This window comes from Lampris incognitus, chromosome 20 (genome assembly GCF_029633865.1).
Source record: "Lampris incognitus isolate fLamInc1 chromosome 20, fLamInc1.hap2, whole genome shotgun sequence".
Taxonomy (NCBI): domain Eukaryota; kingdom Metazoa; phylum Chordata; class Actinopteri; order Lampriformes; family Lampridae; genus Lampris; species Lampris incognitus.
Window position 1 is genome coordinate 6,652,369 of NC_079230.1, and position 19,086 is coordinate 6,671,454.

The 19,086-nt window shown below is 47.8% G+C and overlaps 1 protein-coding gene across 1 annotated transcript in view; it reads right to left on the bottom strand.

The window, feature by feature from the left end:
• The window catches only part of nrxn2b (neurexin 2b), a 919,866-nt gene that overhangs the window by 381,267 nt on the left and 519,513 nt on the right, over positions 1–19,086 (bottom strand). The window contains exon 16 of the mRNA XM_056300763.1: positions 17,624–17,743. Within this exon, the coding sequence (XP_056156738.1) occupies positions 17,624–17,743 (120 nt within the window). The remainder of the gene's footprint in view (positions 1–17,623; positions 17,744–19,086) is intronic.

A 19,086-nucleotide genomic window follows, 5' to 3' on the forward strand; every position in this document is an offset into this window, starting at 1 on the left:
GAGAAGAAGAATACATGAATTTATAATGATAACAACAACAACAACAGGTTGTCGACAGCATGGCCAGAGAAACTCAATTTATTTGATTAAAAAAACGACACGCTGGCCTAAAGCCACCTGCAGAGATACGGGTCCTGTATGTGCGTGGCAGTGCGCGCTATTTTACGTCAGATGTTTTCATAATTTCTTTCCCTCCCTTTTTCTCCCTAATTACATCCGGCCGACCCGGGGAGGGCTGCAGTCCACCCCACGCCTCCTCCGATACATGTGGAGTCTTTTCACCTGACAGTGAGGAGTTTCCCCAGGGGGATGTAGCATGTGGGAGGACCACGCTATTCCCCCCAGTTCCACCTCCCTCCCCTGAACAGGCACCTCGACCGACCAGAGGGAGCGCTAGTGCAGCGACCAGGACACATACCCACATCCGGCTTTTCACTCGAAGACACGGCCAATTGTGTCTGTAGGGACACCTGACCAAGCCGGAGATAACACAGGGATTTGAACCGGCGATACCCGTGTTGGTAGGCGACGGAACAGACCGACACACCGCTCAGGCACCCCTCAGAGTGATTTTTTATTTAACTCCTGAATACAACTCCCAGAGAGTAAGACTCTCCAGCAGGGGGCCGAATATGGATGATCTGTCTGTACTGGACACACCTGTCTGTCTGTGTACAGGGCATCAACATTCAGTTCAGCCACCCGCTGGTATTATAGTGCAGAGGCCGGTAAATTGATATTGATAATGCAAAATAAGAGCCTTGAACAGAAGGAGCAAAGTGACATGGGGAGATAGAGAAATGAGTCCATCGATCTAGGTTTGATATGATGCAGCCGTGAGTGTGTGTGTGGGGTGGTGGGGTTGGGGGGGGTATTGACTTGGCATTCCTAAGACAACATCAATCAAAATATGAACATTATTCATGGCGCCTTCAAATGCAGCGTCAGAGGCATCATCCACGAGCATAAAACTGAGACGTGGATGCGGCTGATTCTAAAACGCCCTCCTTTTCAAAGGAAGCAGAGAATTACAGGTTGATCCCTCACTATTCTGCCTCAACCTCACACCGCCGCCGAGGGGAGGGGCTTAAAGGGTCTCTTTTGTAATGTCTGATATTTACTTATACAAATAAAACTGATTTCACTTGACTCTCTCTCTACCTCTCTCTCTCTCTCACACAAATACTCACTCACTCACTCACTCACTTCACTCACTCACAGTCTCAGACACACACACTTACATTCACTAACACACTCACACACGCACACACACACACACATAAATGCACTCACATATAAGAAGATATCACCCCCCCCCCCATTTTGTGTCATTCCCTCCCAAGAGAAGAACCTTTATCAACACAGATGAGGGGATGGGTTGTCACCATCTAACAGTTCTGTCGACACGATGGCTTGTTCAGCCAGGAAACACCACACACACACACACACACACACACACCCTCCCCTCCCTCCATCGCTCGCTCCGCATGCCTTAGTGTTGTCCCCTATGAGCTCAGAAAATCAGTGTGTGTAAACAAAGTGATAACATTGAGAGATCAGCCCGCCTCAGCACGTCAACGAGACGCACGCACCGGCAAGCACGCCCCCACCCACCCACCCGCGCGCACGACGCACACACCTCATCCGCACGCGTGCATCCGATGTACAGGCGTGAGTCGAACGATCTTAATCGAAGCGAAAGGTGGAACCGTCGCGCTGAAGGCTGGACTTACAGCGTCGATGCCGCCACCGCAGTAAATAACAAGCCTTCACTTGGGTCCTCCATCTTGTGTAGGGTCCCCAGACGGACCCCAACAACTGCCAACGGTGTAAACCTTCAAGTGGGGCGAGGAGACAAGGTGGGGTGGGGTGTCAGGGAATGGGGAGGGTCTGTTAAAACGCATTGGCTCTGATCTTGCAGCTCGATGTGGTTGCAATGTAAAGCGGCAGCGCAGGGAAGAGGGAGCCATGATTTATGGGCCACTTCGGCCGCTATCGTTTATCACGCCACTAACCAACTGATTCAGGCTTACGTTTAAAATGGCCGCCACCTATACCACTTGGGAAGGTTCCTATACTGATGAAGGGATAGTGTGACTATCTATATTTCCACAGAGGAACAAATGAATGTGCAGCCCAGTGTAGATGGACTGTGTATACTGATGGTTACGGGTTCTGATGAGAAAGGCACAATGCACAGATATTATATGTACAGACACTCTGTCCATGAAACACATGTTTGCACATGTACAAAGACTAGAACCAAACGTATGGTTCATACACAGCATACGCATTTTCCCCGACGGAAAACCGCTGCAAAAAAGCTTCACGGCACAGTTATGATATTAATTTTAATCATCCGGCAGGCTCGATTAAGTCTTTAATATACAATACCAAGGCTCAGCATTTTCGGTTTTTACCGATTTTCACCGAAAAATACCCAGATTTTTTCAAAGGAGCAGATCGGTTTAAACTGATTTTCACGGATCCAAAAGTTGTTCCTGTTCGTATGAGGTTATGTAACAGTGTCCTCTTGTGGCGAAATTCAGCATGCTGGATGGCTTTGAAAAATAAAAACCGAAAACGCTGAGCCTTGACAATAACCATGATGATGGTGATTGCATCAGTGTTGATTATGATTTCATTACAGTTAATTACTTATCATTATTATTATAATTATTGTTATTAGCATTCTCCAGCGTGCACTGGGGCGGTTTGCAGCTGAGTGTGAACTGGCTGGGACGACAGTCAGCACCTCGAAGTCGGAGGCCATGGTTCTCTACCAGAAAATGGTGGATTGCTCCCTCTGGGTTGGGGATGAGTTGTTGCCTCAAGTGAAGTAGTTCAAGTATCTCGGGGTCTTGTTCACGAGTGAGGGTGGGATGGAGCAGGAGATTGACAGGCGGATTGGTGCAGCATCAGCAGTAATGCGGACGTTGTACCGGACCGTTGTGGTCAAGACGGAGCTGAGCCGGAAGGCAAAGCTCTCAATTTACCAGTTAGTCTTTGTTCAACCCTCACCTATGGTCATGAGTTTTGGGTAGTGACCGAAAGGGTACAAGCAGCTGAAATGAGTTTCCTCTGTAGGATGTCTGGGCTCAGCCTTAGAGATAGGGTGAGGAGCTTGGACATCCGGAGGGAGCTCGGAATAGAGCTGCTGTTCCTTCGCATCGAAAGGAGCCAGTTGAGGTAGTTCGGGAATCTGATTAGGATGCTTCCTGGACACCTTCCTTTGGAGGTTTTAAGGGCATATCCATCTGGGAGGAGACCCCGGGTTAGACCCAGAACTCGCTGGAGGGACTACATGTCTAATCTGGCCTGGGAACGCCTTGGGATCCCCTAGGAGGAGCTTGAGGGCGTTGCTGGGAAGCAGGACGTCTGAAATGCCCCAATTAGCTTGCTGCCACCGCGACCCGACCCTGGAGAAGCGGCTGATGATGAGATGAGATGAGATTATTAGCATTCTTATTGTGACCCAGAAGGTTAATGATAGGTGGCACGTTTGCCATAGCAAAGAGTGTGGGTTCAGTCCCAGACTCGTCTATTCATCTTCATTCCCTGTGAGCATGTGCACTCCTATGTCCTTCCACAGGCCAAAGACATGCATGCTTGGTAAAACGGAGAAACTCAATTGTCCATAGGTATGAATGTCAGTGTGGGTGTGGGCTCTTGTAATTGACTGACAACATGTCCAGGTTTTCTTCTGACTTCTGGTTAATGCCTGCTGGGAAAAGCTTCAACCCCCCCCCCCCCAACCCTGAATTTGAATCGGCCACCCCCGGAGCCCTGGAGGGGTGATGAAGTGGTTGGAGAGAGAACCTCAGTGGGGGTTGGACAGGGGACAAGAGACAAGGTGAGGGGGAGACTGTGCCATCTCAACTTATTGACAGCTCAACCCACACGGGAATATTAAAAAAATGTGTGTGCATGCATGTGTGTGTATGTGTGTGTGTGTGTGTGTGGTGTGTGTGAGAGTGTGCATCTGTCTGTCTGTGCATGTCTGTGCGCGCGTGTGTGTGTGTGTGTGTGTGTATCCTAATGATCTAACATGTCAACTTGAGTAAAGGTCTCTCTCGCTGCTGATGCCCTAAGGAATCGCTGACATTCTCAGAAATGTGTGTGTGTGTGTGTGTGTGTGTGTGTGTGTGTGTGTGTGTGTCTTTGCACGAAGTGTGTGCGTTTGATTGTGTGTCTTGAGGAGAGAGGCCAGGCAGCAGAAACAAAATGACATATGACTTTCTGAAACAGCAATATTTCCTCACTCCAAATCTCGAGTGTGGACAATAATACCCAGTGCTTAATGTATTCTCTGAGCGCAGCCAGCCCTGAAGCAGCTGCCATCACTTCTGGTGGTCAATGCTCCCTATGATACGCTTTCTGCTCCTACTTGTGTCATTCAAGCTGGCCTCCTCACAGGTCAGGTCTGCTTTTCCACTGCCAAAGCGCACATCCTCTCCTGCAGATTTTAATAGTGGAAGGTGCTGTCGCCAATGTGGCAGATTGAGAATTCACCGTTCCATTCAAACAAAACCGAGGTCAATAGGACATCCATTAGATGGGACATCCAAAGACATCCATTAGATGGTGGCGCGTATTCAGATTTGCGGCGGCCTCACCCAGCACTGGTGTGCGAAGATTGGCGGCGCAAACTTACATTTGTGGGTGGCCTAACCCAGTAGCGTCCATGCAGTGTCTTTGTCCACTTCTGCGTCTCAGTTTGTGTCTTCGTTTGATGGCTGGGAGAGCTGGTGCTGGATCAGCTGGGACAGCTTGGTCTGCTGCATCCTGTGGGCCCAGGACCACAGCCCTGCCTGGAGCTCTGTCCGAAAAGGAAACACCGAGGGCGGTCTGACAGGATGCGGAAGCGGGGCAGGCTAAGCTAACTGCTAGCTCATGCAGACCTGCAGTTCCGATAACATCGAGGGCGGTCTGGCGGTGGTCTCGCCTAGCATTGACTGTGTTTTTAGTGTCGTGTGGAGCGCGGGGAGGTGTATCGAAGGTGTCTGGCTGGGATTGCTGGCATTGAATCAGCTGGGGGAGCCTGGTCTGCTGCATCCGGTGGGCCCAGGGGCCACGGTCCTGCCTAGAGCTTCGCCCGAAGAGGAAACACCGAGGGCGGTCTGACAGGACACGGAAGCGGGGCAGGCTATGCTAACTGCTAGCCCATGCAGACCGGCAGTTCTGACAGTCATCCTGGCCTTCGCTCTCTCTGACAGTGAATTATTATTATTATTTTTTTGTTATGTAGTATATATGTTTTTTGTAGTTTTGTTTTTTTTTTGTAGGTGGGATAAATGTGTTCTCGTAGTTTGGATGTGTTTTGTCTTTGTGTTGCTGTGGGCCGGGGGAAACAACATTTTGTTCATTTCATGTGCGCACGTGCGTAGAATGAAATGACAAATGTTCCTGATTCTTGATCAAGTGTTCTCTTTGTTTACCGTCTGAACAACAAACAAAACAAAATCACACTGGGCAGCCATCCTTGGTTTAATTCTCCACGGCTTCGATGGCGTGCGTTATGCAGCTTGTGTTTTCATGTCCAAACTGCTGTGGCAACACACTTGTCTCATCCTCATCCATTAATTCATCCCTCATTCAAATCCAGGAGCAGCTTGCACTGCCTGAGGTGTTTAGATGCCCCCCTTTGGGGATTTTTTTTTGGGGGGGGTATGAGAAAATCTGTGCATGTTGAGTATGTATGTGTTGAGATAGTGAAAGTACACCCTGGCTGATGTCATCTGATCAGCTCACAGCTGAGCAAACACCTGAAAAAGGACCTTCTGGTTAGGACACACCAGTCCTCCCTACCAACAGGGCTGTAACTAGCAGACGGATGAGTCTGTTATCACTCTGCAGGGTTTTACTGAATGAAAACATAATGGTACTGATACCTTGCTTACAGAAAACTAATTAACATGCAAACGCAACACCCAAATCCACAAGTGAACTCGAAAGCTGGAAATCTCTCAGTTTGTCAAATGATTGAATTCTTGAAAGTTCAACCCTTTTCTGAACCAGAGCAACAAACCAACGGCTTAAGATTCTCCCCTGATTAAGAAATACTGAAGACCTCCTTTCACCGCGAACGCCATGTGTCACACAATCTACAGGAAGAGGCATGCTATTAAAGGCAACATACAGTTCTTCTGGCTGTCACTACTGAATCCGACCCCTTTCCGCCCATCTTGACACAGAATAAACCGGAAAAATAAAGGAAACTTGAAATAAAAATAAAGGACCGTTGAAATAAAAGGGTGGCACCAGCTGCTGAGATGGTGCAAAAGATTTTATGGACTCCGTTCTACTGAGGCATCATCCCAAATATTTTTTCCGTCTGACTGGTCAGTGTGTGTGTGTGTTTATGCATGTGTATGTGTGAGTGTGTGTGTGTGTGTGTGTGTGCGCATTTATGGATGTGTGTGTGTGTATTTATCCACGTGTGTGTATTTATGCATATGTGTTTGTATTTATGCACCTGTGTGTGTATATATATTTATCCACGTGTGTATTTATACACGTGTGTGTATTTATGAACGTGTGTGTGTATTTATGCACGTGTGTGTGTATTTATGCACGTGTGTGTATTTATCCACGTGTGTATTTATCCATGTTTTTATTTATGAATATGCGTGTATATTTTTGCACGTGTGTGTGCATTTATGCATGTGTGTGTGTACTTATGCACGTGTGTGTGTGTGTGTGTGTGTGTGTGTGTGTGTGTGTGTGTGTGTGTATTTATCCACATGTGTGTGTGTGTATTTATGAACATGTGTGTGTATTTTTGCATGTGTGTGCATACGTACGACCAGGTCCAGAGTGTTGACATTAGTCCGATGTGTGATGCTGCTGTTTACCAAGCCTTGGCAGAGGAACTGAATAATACGACATGTGCAAACCAACCATCTCTGAGAGACAAGTGCTATTCACCATTTGTTGCTAGTTTTTAGTTTGTTCTTTACTCGAGTGTGAGTGTCTGTAATAGGACCCAGTTTCCCCTCGGGGATGAATAAAGTATTCTGATTCTGATTCTGATTTTCCCTTTCAGCCTTTTTGCCGCTTTATTTAATCACTGTTCCAAAACGCTCACACACACAACCTCTCTGTCTTTTGTCCCTCCATCCTCTCTTTAGTGTGGTGAAGGACCTTTTATGACATCTGTGAGTGGCGAGAGTGATCTCGAAGCAATTACAAAACTCCATTAATTATCCTTTCATACATTTTGTAGTTAAATTACTCATCCGGTCTTGACTTGGCGAAGACGTGGGAACCAGCACAGCTCTTAAACAGGGCACAGACACCTTAGGGTTTCTTTTTTTTTTAACCCAGTGCCGGTGTGAGAAGGTGGCGGTGCAAACTTACGTTTGCGGCGGCCTCACACAGGGCCGACCATGTAGTGTCTAAGTTTGTGTCTTCGTTTGATGGCAGGGAAAACTGGCGCTGGATCCGCTGGGAGAGCTTGGTCTGCTGTGTCCTGTGGGCCCAGGGACCACGGCCCTGCCTGGAGCTGCGTCCGAAGGGCTACCACCGAGGGCAGTCTGACAGGATGCGGAAGTGGGGCAGGCTAAGCTAACTGCTAGCCATGCAGAACGGCAGTCCGATAACACCACGGATAGTCTGGCGGTGGCCTCGCCTAGCGTTGACTGTGTTTTTGGCGTCGTCGTGTGGAGTGCGGGGAGGTGTGTCTGCCTGGGAGAGCTGGTGTTGGATCGGCTGGGCGAGCTTGGTCTGCTGCGTCCGGTGGGCCAGGGGACCACGGCCCTGCCTAGAGCTGCGCCCGAGGAGGAAACACTTAGGGTGGTCTGACAGCACGCAGAAGCAGGGCAGGCTAAGCTAACTGCTAGCCTATGCAGACCGGCAGTTCCGGCAGTCATCCTGGATGGCGTTCGCTCTCTTGGACAGTGATTTTTTTTGTTGATATGTTGGATATTTGTTTTGCAGTTTTTGTAGTTTGGTTTTGTGTTTTTGTCTTTGTGTTGCACTGCCGTGGGCTGGGGGAACTGGTATTTCCTTTCATTTCATGTGCGCAGGTGCGTGGAATGAAATGACAAACGTTCCTGATTCCTGATATTCAGTTTAGCTGCAGGAGGAAAAATCATAGACTGGTTTGCAGGAAAAAAGAGAAAGAATTTTGAAACGCAGCATCGAGACCTACGGTGCACAGGACTTTGGCAGAGGGGGGTTAAAACGGTCCCTGCAGGTTAATTAAATGTCCTTGTGGAGATCTGGGGAAAGGCAGGATGCTACAGATAATGCCAGGTATTACACCAGAGTAACAAGCAGGATATGAACTGATTTTATCACAGTTTGAAAATACTGCAGGCAGAATGTGTCCAAACCATTCCATGTTCAAATCCTACCTTTGTAGATTGTGACTGTCTCAAAATTGACAACCTTAATTGGATAGAAAATTCAATTTAGAAAAATATTCCATGCGGTTGACCAGTACAGTAGAAACACTGTTTCTCCCTCGGCTATATCTTGAGCCAAGCTATTACTTTCGCCTTCCACCCTGAGCACTGTGCGCCACAAAATGTGCCCATCCACCCTCAACCGATCCCCTCCAAGCTCTTGACATGGTGACTTCAAAAGCCCAATGGGCTTAGCGCTCCCATCTTTTGCCGGAGCCAAAATTGCCTTTGCAGGCCCAAACACTATTTCATTCCTCGCTCTCACTCTCTCTGTGCATCCATCCCTCCATCTCGCCATCCTTCTACGTCTTCCTTTCATCACACACTGACTGCAAATGGGGAGATAGCGAGCTGCTACCTCCCCGGCCGCTCTTCTCCATCTCATTTCTACAGAGTGCACAACTGAGAAGTCGAGCATGTGTGTGTGTGTACACTGGGGCAGGGGTGGTGGGATGTGTGTGTGTGTGTGTGTGGGGGGGGGGGGGGGTGGGGGTGGCAACCGCGTTCAAACTCAGCCAAGTAATTACGTGGGATTCACAGTGTTTCCGGCCTAATGAGGTGGTGGCTAATTGCAGGGGCTGGACGGCAGCACTTTGGGGCCGGCTAACGAACAGTGCGGGGAGAAGATTGGAGTCACAAGGGAGATGGGAGGACTGCAGAGCAACAACAACAACACAACATGAAAACAGAGGGCGAGAGAGCAAGAGAGAGAGAGAGAAAGCGAGAGAAAGAGAGAGAGAGAGAGAGAGGAAGCGATAAGGAGCTGGCTTATATTATATTCACCACCGTACTTGTTTATTTATTTATTTATTTATTTCCAGGATGGCCTCCCAGGTGAAGATAGCTGATTTCCTTTATTGGAGCTGGGGTTTTGGGGGAAAGAGCTTTTGGTGCCGTCTCAGCAGCTCACAGCCCTGCTTACTCATTTCTTACTCGTGTTTGCACGGTTGTGTGATTTTTAGCTGCCGACAAGAGCCCGAGGAGGCTTAAGCCTCACCTTAATTATCCCTAGATCCACACCGCGTTCGACCTCTGTCCCGGCGGTGCCCGGCTCTGCGAGTGTATGGCGGAACCAAAAAAAGACACCGAGGCCGAATCCGACCCCAGAAAATGCGTAAATCCAGCAGGCTTGTTCTCCAAAGTGAGTGAACAATGGCGACTTTCGTTTTTCTCCACCTTTTGTTATCCCCGGCTTTCTTGTGTACTCCTGTGAGGTGATGCAACCATCGCCCGAGGGGAGGGCCGGCTGGAGAGGCCACCAGTGAGTCAAAGTGTTGTATAAGAAAATGTGAATTACAATGCAACGTTATAACGCTCTATGCAACTTAGTTATACGTGTTCTTACACAATGCAACCTAAAACCAGGAACTATGTTCTCACATTCAGTCCAGATGGCGTAGCAGTCTATTCCATTGCTTACCAATGTGGGGATCCTGGTTCGAATCCCTGTGTTACCTCCGGCTTGGTCGGGCGTCCCGACAAGACACAATTGGCTGTGTCTGCGGGTGGAAAGCCGGATGTGGGTATGTGTCCTGGTCGCTGCACTAGCGCCTCCTCTGGTCGGTCGGGGGGCCTGTTCGGGGTGGGGACTGGGGGGAATAGCCTGATCCTCTCACGCACTACATCCCCCTGGTGAAACTCCTCACTGTCAGGTGAAAAGAAGCGGCCGGCGACTCCACATGTATCAGAGGAGGCATGTGGTAGTCTGCAGCCCTCCCCGGATCGGCAGAGGGGGTGGAGCAGCAACCGGGACGGCTTGGAAGAGTGGGGTAATTGGCCAGGTACAATTGGGGAGAAAAAGGAGGGGAAAAAAGTTTTCGCATTCATGGAGCGTCTGCCAGTGAGGTCACCGGTGCACACAATTTTGGCGGCGTTTCAGAGACATGCAGAAGACTGCTCGGTAGCGTGCCTGCTAAACGGAGTGTCATGCCTGCAGGGATAACGTCAAAAATCGTGACTGCAACCCCTAAGAAGGAGGCTGGTCAATGCAAACTGTGCAACAAATAGAGAGACACACTGGAGAGAGTCACTAAACCCGGTTTAGTCCTTACTGTAGAACAAACACAGTACATCTAGCTGAACAAGGATGAAACGCAACAGGGAATGTGCAATATTGATTGAGAGAGAGAGAGCGAGAGCGAGAGCGAGCAATTGAGGTCTGCAAGAAACTGAAGCTAAAAGGGAACCGATATGGAGAGACACCGAGGGAGGGTGAGATGAGGAATTGGGAGAGGAGTCCAGAAGGAGGGGGGCTGAGAGACTGTCTAAAACCTGCAGTGCTGCGAGGAGGCGCGTAGCCGGCTCTCACTTGGTATGCCCGACAACGCTGAGTCCTGTGGCTTGCCTCATTATACACACACATACGTTTTCACAGATGCCTGATGCATGCATACAGTTAAACAAAGGACTGTACACCTTCATCCCCCTTTTCTCATTCCCTCTCTCTCTCTCCCTCTCTCATATAAACAAACACAGAGAGAAGGCGAAAGCATATTTTAAACAAAGCCCTCATACCGCATGCACTTACACAGCATCTCTGTCTAAGCTGGTTCCAGATGAATAAGGCAGAATACCAAGTGGCCCACTTATACGCTATGCAGAGACAAATGGACCAGTCAATCACCGCTGACTGCAGCTGAATAACAAATGCCTCCCGGTCCTGGTGTATGCCTCCCTGTGTGTACGCCCGTGTTTGTGAGGGAGTGTGTGTGTGTATGGGGGGGGGGGAGCGGCTTTGTTATTTGTTTTTGCAGAAACATGGCTTTACGCTTTTCCTGCAGGGACGCAAAGCACCGCCGCGGAGGCGACACCGCCCTGCTTCTCCTCGACATTGACATGTTTGAGTTCCTGTTCACCCAGCAGCAGCACCGTGACCATGTTTCTCTTGTATCTGCACCGATGGCAGTCTCCCCATCCAGCTGAGACAGCAGACCTCCAGCACCGTTCTCCTCCCAAGTGAAGAACCGCGAGCCTGGCAGACCCACAAGACAGACGGAGGAGGTCACAGGAAGAGGTACAACCATTATATCTGAGGGAAACGCATGCTTTTCCAAGGTACCCTCAAACAACTTCAACACACACCCTCCACCCGCTCAATGGAGACCTACCCATCTTTCACCTCAGTCACATCACAACGCCGCTGCAGACAGACCGACAAATCTCTTCGACAGGGATTAAGTGAGGTGCACGTTTGTTTCATATTTCATGGTGTAATAGTGGCCCAATGGTTTCCCCGGGGTAATAGTGATGGAGACCTTCTGCCAATGACACCGCCGTGCTTCCTCTGCAGCACGTTTACTGATATGCAGTGTTGGTTGGAGGCGATAAAGATATTTGCTGTCCATTATAACGGAGCAATGAAGAGGGAGAAAACAAGTCAGACAAGGCTCTGGAAGAGCTGACAGAAACAGATTCCTCCACTCGGCAGCGGAGGAGGTGACAAAGTTTATCTTCAGTTTAATCTTCCAAATCCAGACTTGCACAGCAAATTGGATTTCCATTAATGTGTTGGGGAAAAATACCTTTTTTACCTCAACGTATGACCCATTTACGATTTTTCTGTACATGCACTAACATTTTGAAAAAAATCGTGATATTGGGCTATACAAATACAACTGATTTGACTTTTTTAAAATTTTAAACATTTACACAAATATTTTATTCTTCTGAATCAAGATTGTAACAACTAACTAATGTCTCAATAATGAACCTTGTTGTTCCCTCTGTATTCTGTGCAACTTGTTTGTATATATGTATTAATTGTTTAAGCTTGTATTTATTTTTTGCTAAATTCTGTATTCTTTTATTGACAATACACTTTAATAATAGGTATGTATATATATATATACACACACACACATACATAAAGAATATATATTAAATATTAAATTATAATATTACATATATATAATATACATTATATTTTATATTTATATATAATATTTATATATCATATATCTCTCTATATTAAATTATTATATTAACTGTTATATTTACAAAGAATATTACATGAATAAAGAATATATATTACAAATTACTATATTAAATTATAATATTAAATACATATTATATATTATATTTTATATTTATATATATATATCAATATATATAATATTATTATATTAACTATTACCATAAAATCTATATATAATATTCTTTGTATAATATTTGTTTTATATTTTATTGCTTTTGTCCCTGCTGGAAAACAGTTTTTGAAGAGTCAGAACCACAGCTGGTCATGGTTCTACATCACTCTGCTGTTTTTTCCTTTCAAATATAAAAATAAAATGATTTGGCGTGATGGGGAGAACAGAGGGGCACATGTGACACATGAAGCAAGAAGGAAGAAACCTGAGGTGAGGCGTTTGCCCTCCACAACACCGCAAACCGAAGACGAAGGATGAAGATTACCCGGGGGAGTTCCCTCGCCGCATCACACGCTATGGTGTCCCTCTGGGAAGCAAAGCGTGTGAAATTTCCAAGGCTGCACCTCAGGATGAGCGTGCACACTTAGCAAGCCTTAAGTATGTGTGCACCATGTGACCCGGCTGATGAGGATTGCCTTAATGAGGATAGCCCAAGGACACCATGTCTGCTTGCACGGTGGCTCATTTCAGCAACCACAAGTGTGGATATATGCCAGTGTAGTATGTGCCTATGTGCGTGTGCAATATGTGTGTATGTCTGTGTGTGTGTGTGCGTTTGTGTGAGTGCTCGTGTGTCTTCTTAGATGTGACCCATTCATGACTTCAAACCACAAATCCCCTATAAGGCATCTGGTCTCGGTGATAGAGTTGAGTGAGCCATCCACAGCATGGACACACACACACACACACAAATTCACAGCAATTTATGGTCTATTTATGCACCGTGCATCACGGCCACCAAGGAAGGCCCTGACTACCACAAAGAGCAGTGGGAGGACTGTCGGGAGGATAATTATGTTAATTTCTCCTTCCCGCTGAGCAAAACGGAGAGTCTGCAATCATCCCATTCAAATTCCTTATTCTTTGGTGAGGGAATGGGAAATTGATTTTCATATCATTTTCATTGGCTTGAATGAAACGTGAGCACACGCGTTTCTGTGTGAGTGTGTAGGCTTGTTGTGTGTGTGTGTGTGTGTGTGTGTGTGTGTGTGTGTGTGTGTGTGTGTGTGTGTGTGTGTGAGTTTAGATGGGCAGGTGTGCAGGTGGTCACAGGGGAGCCGGGCGACGGCACGCATGCTAATTCCCTGCGGCGCCCGGGGGCTGAGTGAGAGATCAGGGTTGTGGCCACGTGGGAGACTGGGTCCATGTGATTAACACGAGCCTCCTTTCAGCACCGCCTTCGATGACATGAGTCTGCACTCGCCGAAAGGGGACGCAAAACATAATGTCACCACACACAGATGCCACCTGCATGCCTATTTTAGGGGGAGCACGCCAGCAAAGCTGCAGACCCCAACACTTGACATCACACACACACACACACACACGCACACACACACAAGCAGTGGAAGTTAAATGGAAAGAAACAGTAGAAAACTTATGAACACTGAAAAAGTGAAATACATATAAATATATAAATGCTGTTTCAGAAGCAAATTAAGTGCAGAAAAACAGACGGGCGGTGTTGTTCTGCAGGAGGACGGAGGAAAGGTTGCGCCGTCGATGGGGTCAGGGGTACACCGCGAGTCGGCGGTGTTTGTCCGGGATAGAAAAGTGCGCGGACTCGAGGCTCTCTGAAAGGCTCTTTCATGAATAAATGAGCGAATATCTGGAAGCTTTTTTGCAAGAGCGCCGATGTGTCCTACCTTGACCCCCCGACCCCCCGGGGGGGAGGCTCATTGAAAGATCACCCCCCCCCAAAAAAAAACCACAATATGCTGAATCAACATTGCGCCAGCACCAGAAAGGGCACAGGCTTTGTTCGGAAAGACACGAGGCGACACAAAATGGTGAAGGATGGGAAGGAGGGAAAAGCTCAGCTCGGCGGTGACTCAAGCTCAAGTTGTGAGCTTCTCCGGTGTCCTTTCCAAGACGGGAGATAATAAACACAGCAGGTCGGGCTGAAAAATGGAGAAGGACTGCGGGAGAGGAAAACGCAGCAGCACAGCAACACCCACGGGAGGAAACGGTCCACAGCCGAAGACACAACGGCTGGGCTGTACCTCCTCCACCGTGAGCTGACATGCGGCAAGGAAACATACGATCACGAGTCCCTTTGTTTGGCAGCTCCAGTACATAACAAACAACACAACGTTGTCATCTAACAAGACCGCACTCCTGATTTTATTCAGTATGGTTGCCGTTTTTGCCCCGGTGCCACAACAGGCCTGCAGACCAGTCTGGAGCAAGGGTCTACCTTCACGTCCTTCCATCCGTCGCTCAAACCCCGTGCTCAGAAAACGCACAGAAATTCTCCTCCTCCGCCGGCAATCTCTTGAAAAGTGTCCCCCGTAAAAGAGGCTGCCAGAGTGAAGGGGAGTCGGGTCACCTCAACAAAAAGTAATTTTACAAGCCACTGACTCCTCTACATCATTATTTTGAGAACTACGTAACGGTACCGGATGCGAGTGGCACAAAGCCGCAACGAGGAAGGGAAATATGCCAACGGATCATTCACGAATACGCCTCATGAGTCTGTGATGTCGACTCACACAAAGGAGCTATTACCCGGTTCTCAGGGAGGCTGGACCCGAGCCAGCACCCAGCAGAACCCACGCTGCACTTACGGTCATCTTACACGAGGAACCCATCCAAGTCAACGCCTGGAGCTGGACGAGACTTTTTAACCCCTCAATGTCCACTTAGCACAGCTAATTTGATAACTGCATCTCATATCATAGGAATATTACAGGGTCTTGCAAAAAAAAAAAAAATCTCTAGCACGATGACTGTCTTTGTAAGCACATTAAAAACGTTAAAAACGGAGTATTATGTTTTCTGCATAGAAGGATGAAGGAGTGGATGGCCAACTAACAGAGGGATGGATGCATAGGTGTCGGTCATGGCCACTGCAAGCAATTACAGCTGAAGTAAATGGCACTCACAGAGTGGTGGTAACACAAGCTAATGCCGGTGTGAATATTCTCGGGGTTTACAGAGGGTGAGACAGGTCCCCCCCCCCCCCCCGTTAAGAAAATCATCATTAGCGGTTACCAGATCACACCCCTGCTCTACAGATTGATATTCAGTCTATGATAATCTTTTTATTTATTTGGTAACACTTTCTATGAAGCTTGCATCTATAACGCCCTATAAGCACCTATAACGCCCTGTAAGTGTAGCTATAAGTCACTGTAAGATTCATTATAACCATGAATACGCCCTCACAACACCTCATAAGCACCTTTATGATACATTATGTCAATTCAAAACGGATTTATGCATTATAAATATGTCATCATCAGCCTGTTTATCTGTCAAATGTCATAATGCATCATAGCCAACTTGCTTTGCTGAAGTGTTGTAGAAATGCATAATGATACTTCAGTGCTATTTCACAGTTTTCAGCCATAGCTGTTAGTCATTGTAATACACATTATAGGAAAGTATGGGGGTTATAGATGCAATAGATGCTTATAGGGCGTTATAGATGCAAGCTTCACAGAAAGTGTTACCTTTTTTTTTTTTTTACTGCAAACATAAGGGATTCTTGATCAGGCTTTTGGCGGGGTCCTTCTCCATGCTCCGCACACACGCACACACACACACACACACGCCTCATTGCAGCCACACTTAAACGTCTTCTGGTTCTCTCCACAGCAAACATCTGAAGCAGCCCCCTGCTGGCGTGCAGCCACACACTCCTCCTCTATCTGCCATCTTTGAAAATCACCATATTAAACTCAACGTATACTCTCCACAGGCGATGGCGGTTCGAATGCGAGAAATCGACATCAATCTTCTCCCGGTTCCCCCTCATCATCGCCACCGCCCCTCTCCCACGGAGTGAAGGAGCCTTCTCTGTTTATCTCAGCGCGGCAGTCGTGTGAAAAACCAATTGTTATAATCCAATCTTCTCCTGGGCCTTCCTGGAGCCAAAGGGAGCATCTCTCTAATCAGTGCTTTACCGCTGACCCTGGTCATATCCTGTCTAACTAGCACAGCAGTCGCCACGCGGCAACGGCCGCACCCACCATCACAGATGAACGCCATCATATTAGAAATGGAGTGTGTCTCAAATGTAAAACTAAATGAAAAAATATATATTAATAAATAAGGAAACGAGCGATGCCGCTAAGCTTCACACTAACAACTTAACAAGCAAATGGCTTATGCAAACAAGTCTATTAGCCTGTCGCCCTCCATCTGCCCCTGTTTAAGCCTAGCCCGTTTGGGGCGCTGAATGCTAATTGTGCATAAGCTCTATGTCACCAAGCACGGGTCCACAACAAACACGCCTCCTATGCACTTGGTTCCCACCGCGGGCAACGGAATTTTATCTCCGCCATGTAAATTTCTCTCCAACAGATTATTCCAAATATTTGATCTCTGCTGTGCTTCACAGGAGCTCCGCTGAGTGGAACTAGTTCACACCTGCAATATCTATGCAAATATGTTGTTTCCACGCCAGTCGTTCAGCGAGGGCCCTGGCCTGAGTCAAATTACGATGAATGCAGGGGGAACCTGATGTGAGAGCCGATAAAAGCAACTATGCAACAGATCCGATCCCGCCACACTCACGTTGTACCTCGTTCCGTCCCACCCCTTGCTGCCGGACGCCCATCGGGGGGTAAAAGTCTGAATCACCGGGTTAAGGCACCATTCCTTCTCACCGCATGTACGATGTTCTGCCTCGGGGACCGAGGAACCAAACTCACGGTGAACTCTGAGCCACACAATTCAAGGTGTGTGCGAGCAATACAAGAATGTAGAAGACAGGGTATCAAGTCAAAACTCACGGGGCCAGCGACTGCAATAAACCACAGGCAGATGAACAGGAATTTCCTGGTGACTAATTTCTAGATATCCCATTTAAGTCATTTGTTAACATGCATAAATGCACCAAAGCGCTGCTCGACCAAGCCCCTGGTGAAGACATGTGTTTGGTGGAAACTGGGTTCTGAGGCCGGACGCCGTGAGAACTTCATAACCGAGCAACCAGGAGGCGCTCGCCCGGGTCTCACAAAGCAACCCCTCAACCCAACCTACCTGGTTCAGCCACGCGGTCAGCATTCATCACCGCGAAGCAGCAGGGAGACGTTGGCTACATAGAAAAATAAAGGTACTCACGGTCGCTGCAAAAAGAGCCTCCGTAGGACGTCATGGTGCAGTCGCAGGTGAAGCCCTCCCACTGTTGGAGACACACCCCCTGATTATAGCAGGAGTCCTCCGTACAGGTGGTGCTGGGTCCTGCAAGAAAGTGAACAGAAGACTGGCTGAGTGTCGAGAGAGAGAGAGAAATGGTTCAGCATCTTCACAGCGCCGCAACAGTCAACCCGGCATTTTGAAGAAACGGCGTTTGAAGTTTGTGACGAAGCCCACGAGTCGACGCAGTGAAAATGAGCAGGAGTCTCGCTTGCACAAGACTTTTAGATGCTGTGTTTGGTATGTTGAGATACTTTATCAAACTTCATTAGAATAGTTTCTTTTCTTACGTTTCCAGAAACTGCTCACCCAAAAGCCCCGTTCCTCGTCTCCGAACAGGCTACCTGTTCAAAAGACGCCATGACCATCGCCGGATTCATTAGAGCTGCTCATCTGCAAAGCTGAAAGTGATTTGATTAAGGCTGCTTAAAAATGTATTCATATCGAATCTGACATTAATTCAAGGTTGAAACCTGGCGTGATCGACTGTCTCGGGGCCCATTTGAATTGGAAATTAGTGGGGAGGTGTGGGCGGCTTGGGTCGGAGACTGCTGGTGTGTTATATAAAGGGGTGCCCGTGTGTGTGTGTGTGTGTGTGTGTGTGTGTCTCTGGGGGTGCGGAGCTTGTTCTCCGTCACTGCCCTGGATGGCTAAAGACATTTAAATTGTCAATTAGAAGAATCCACCATTTTAATTTCTCTGTGGAATTCCAGCCACTTATTTAATTTGCTGGATTAAATTTCACTGGTCGCTGTGAAAACACAAACCTATCTACTGTACACAACGGTGACGCACACTGATCCGTTAGGCGTTGTCTTGTGGACTGATGATAGTTTCGTATGTTTTTATTTTTTGGGGATTTTTTTCCACCCCTTTTACTCCCAAATTGAATCTGGCCAATTACCCCACTCTTCCGAGCCGTTCCGGTCGCTGCTCCACCTCCTCTGCCGATCCGGGGAGGGCTGCAGACTACCACATGCCTCCTCCCATACATGTGGAGTCGCCAGCTGCTTATTTTCACCTGACAGTGAGGAGTTTCACCAGGGGGACGTAGCGTGTGGGAGGATCACACTATTCCCCCTAGTTACCCACATCCACGAACAGGTGCCCCAACTGACCAGAGGAGGCGGTAGTGCAGCGACCAGGACACATACCCACATCTGGCTTCTCACCCGCAGACACGGCCAATTGTGTCTGTAGGGATGTCCGACCAAGCTGGAGGTAACACAAGGATTCAAACCAGCGATCCCTGTGTTGGTAGGGAATGGAATAAACCGCTATGCTACCCGGACGCCCCTTATTTAGATTTTTCATCTGTATTATGTTTGAATGTGACAAGACTGATGGGAAACGGAAGAAAGTAAAGCTCATCATTATTTACCTTTCTG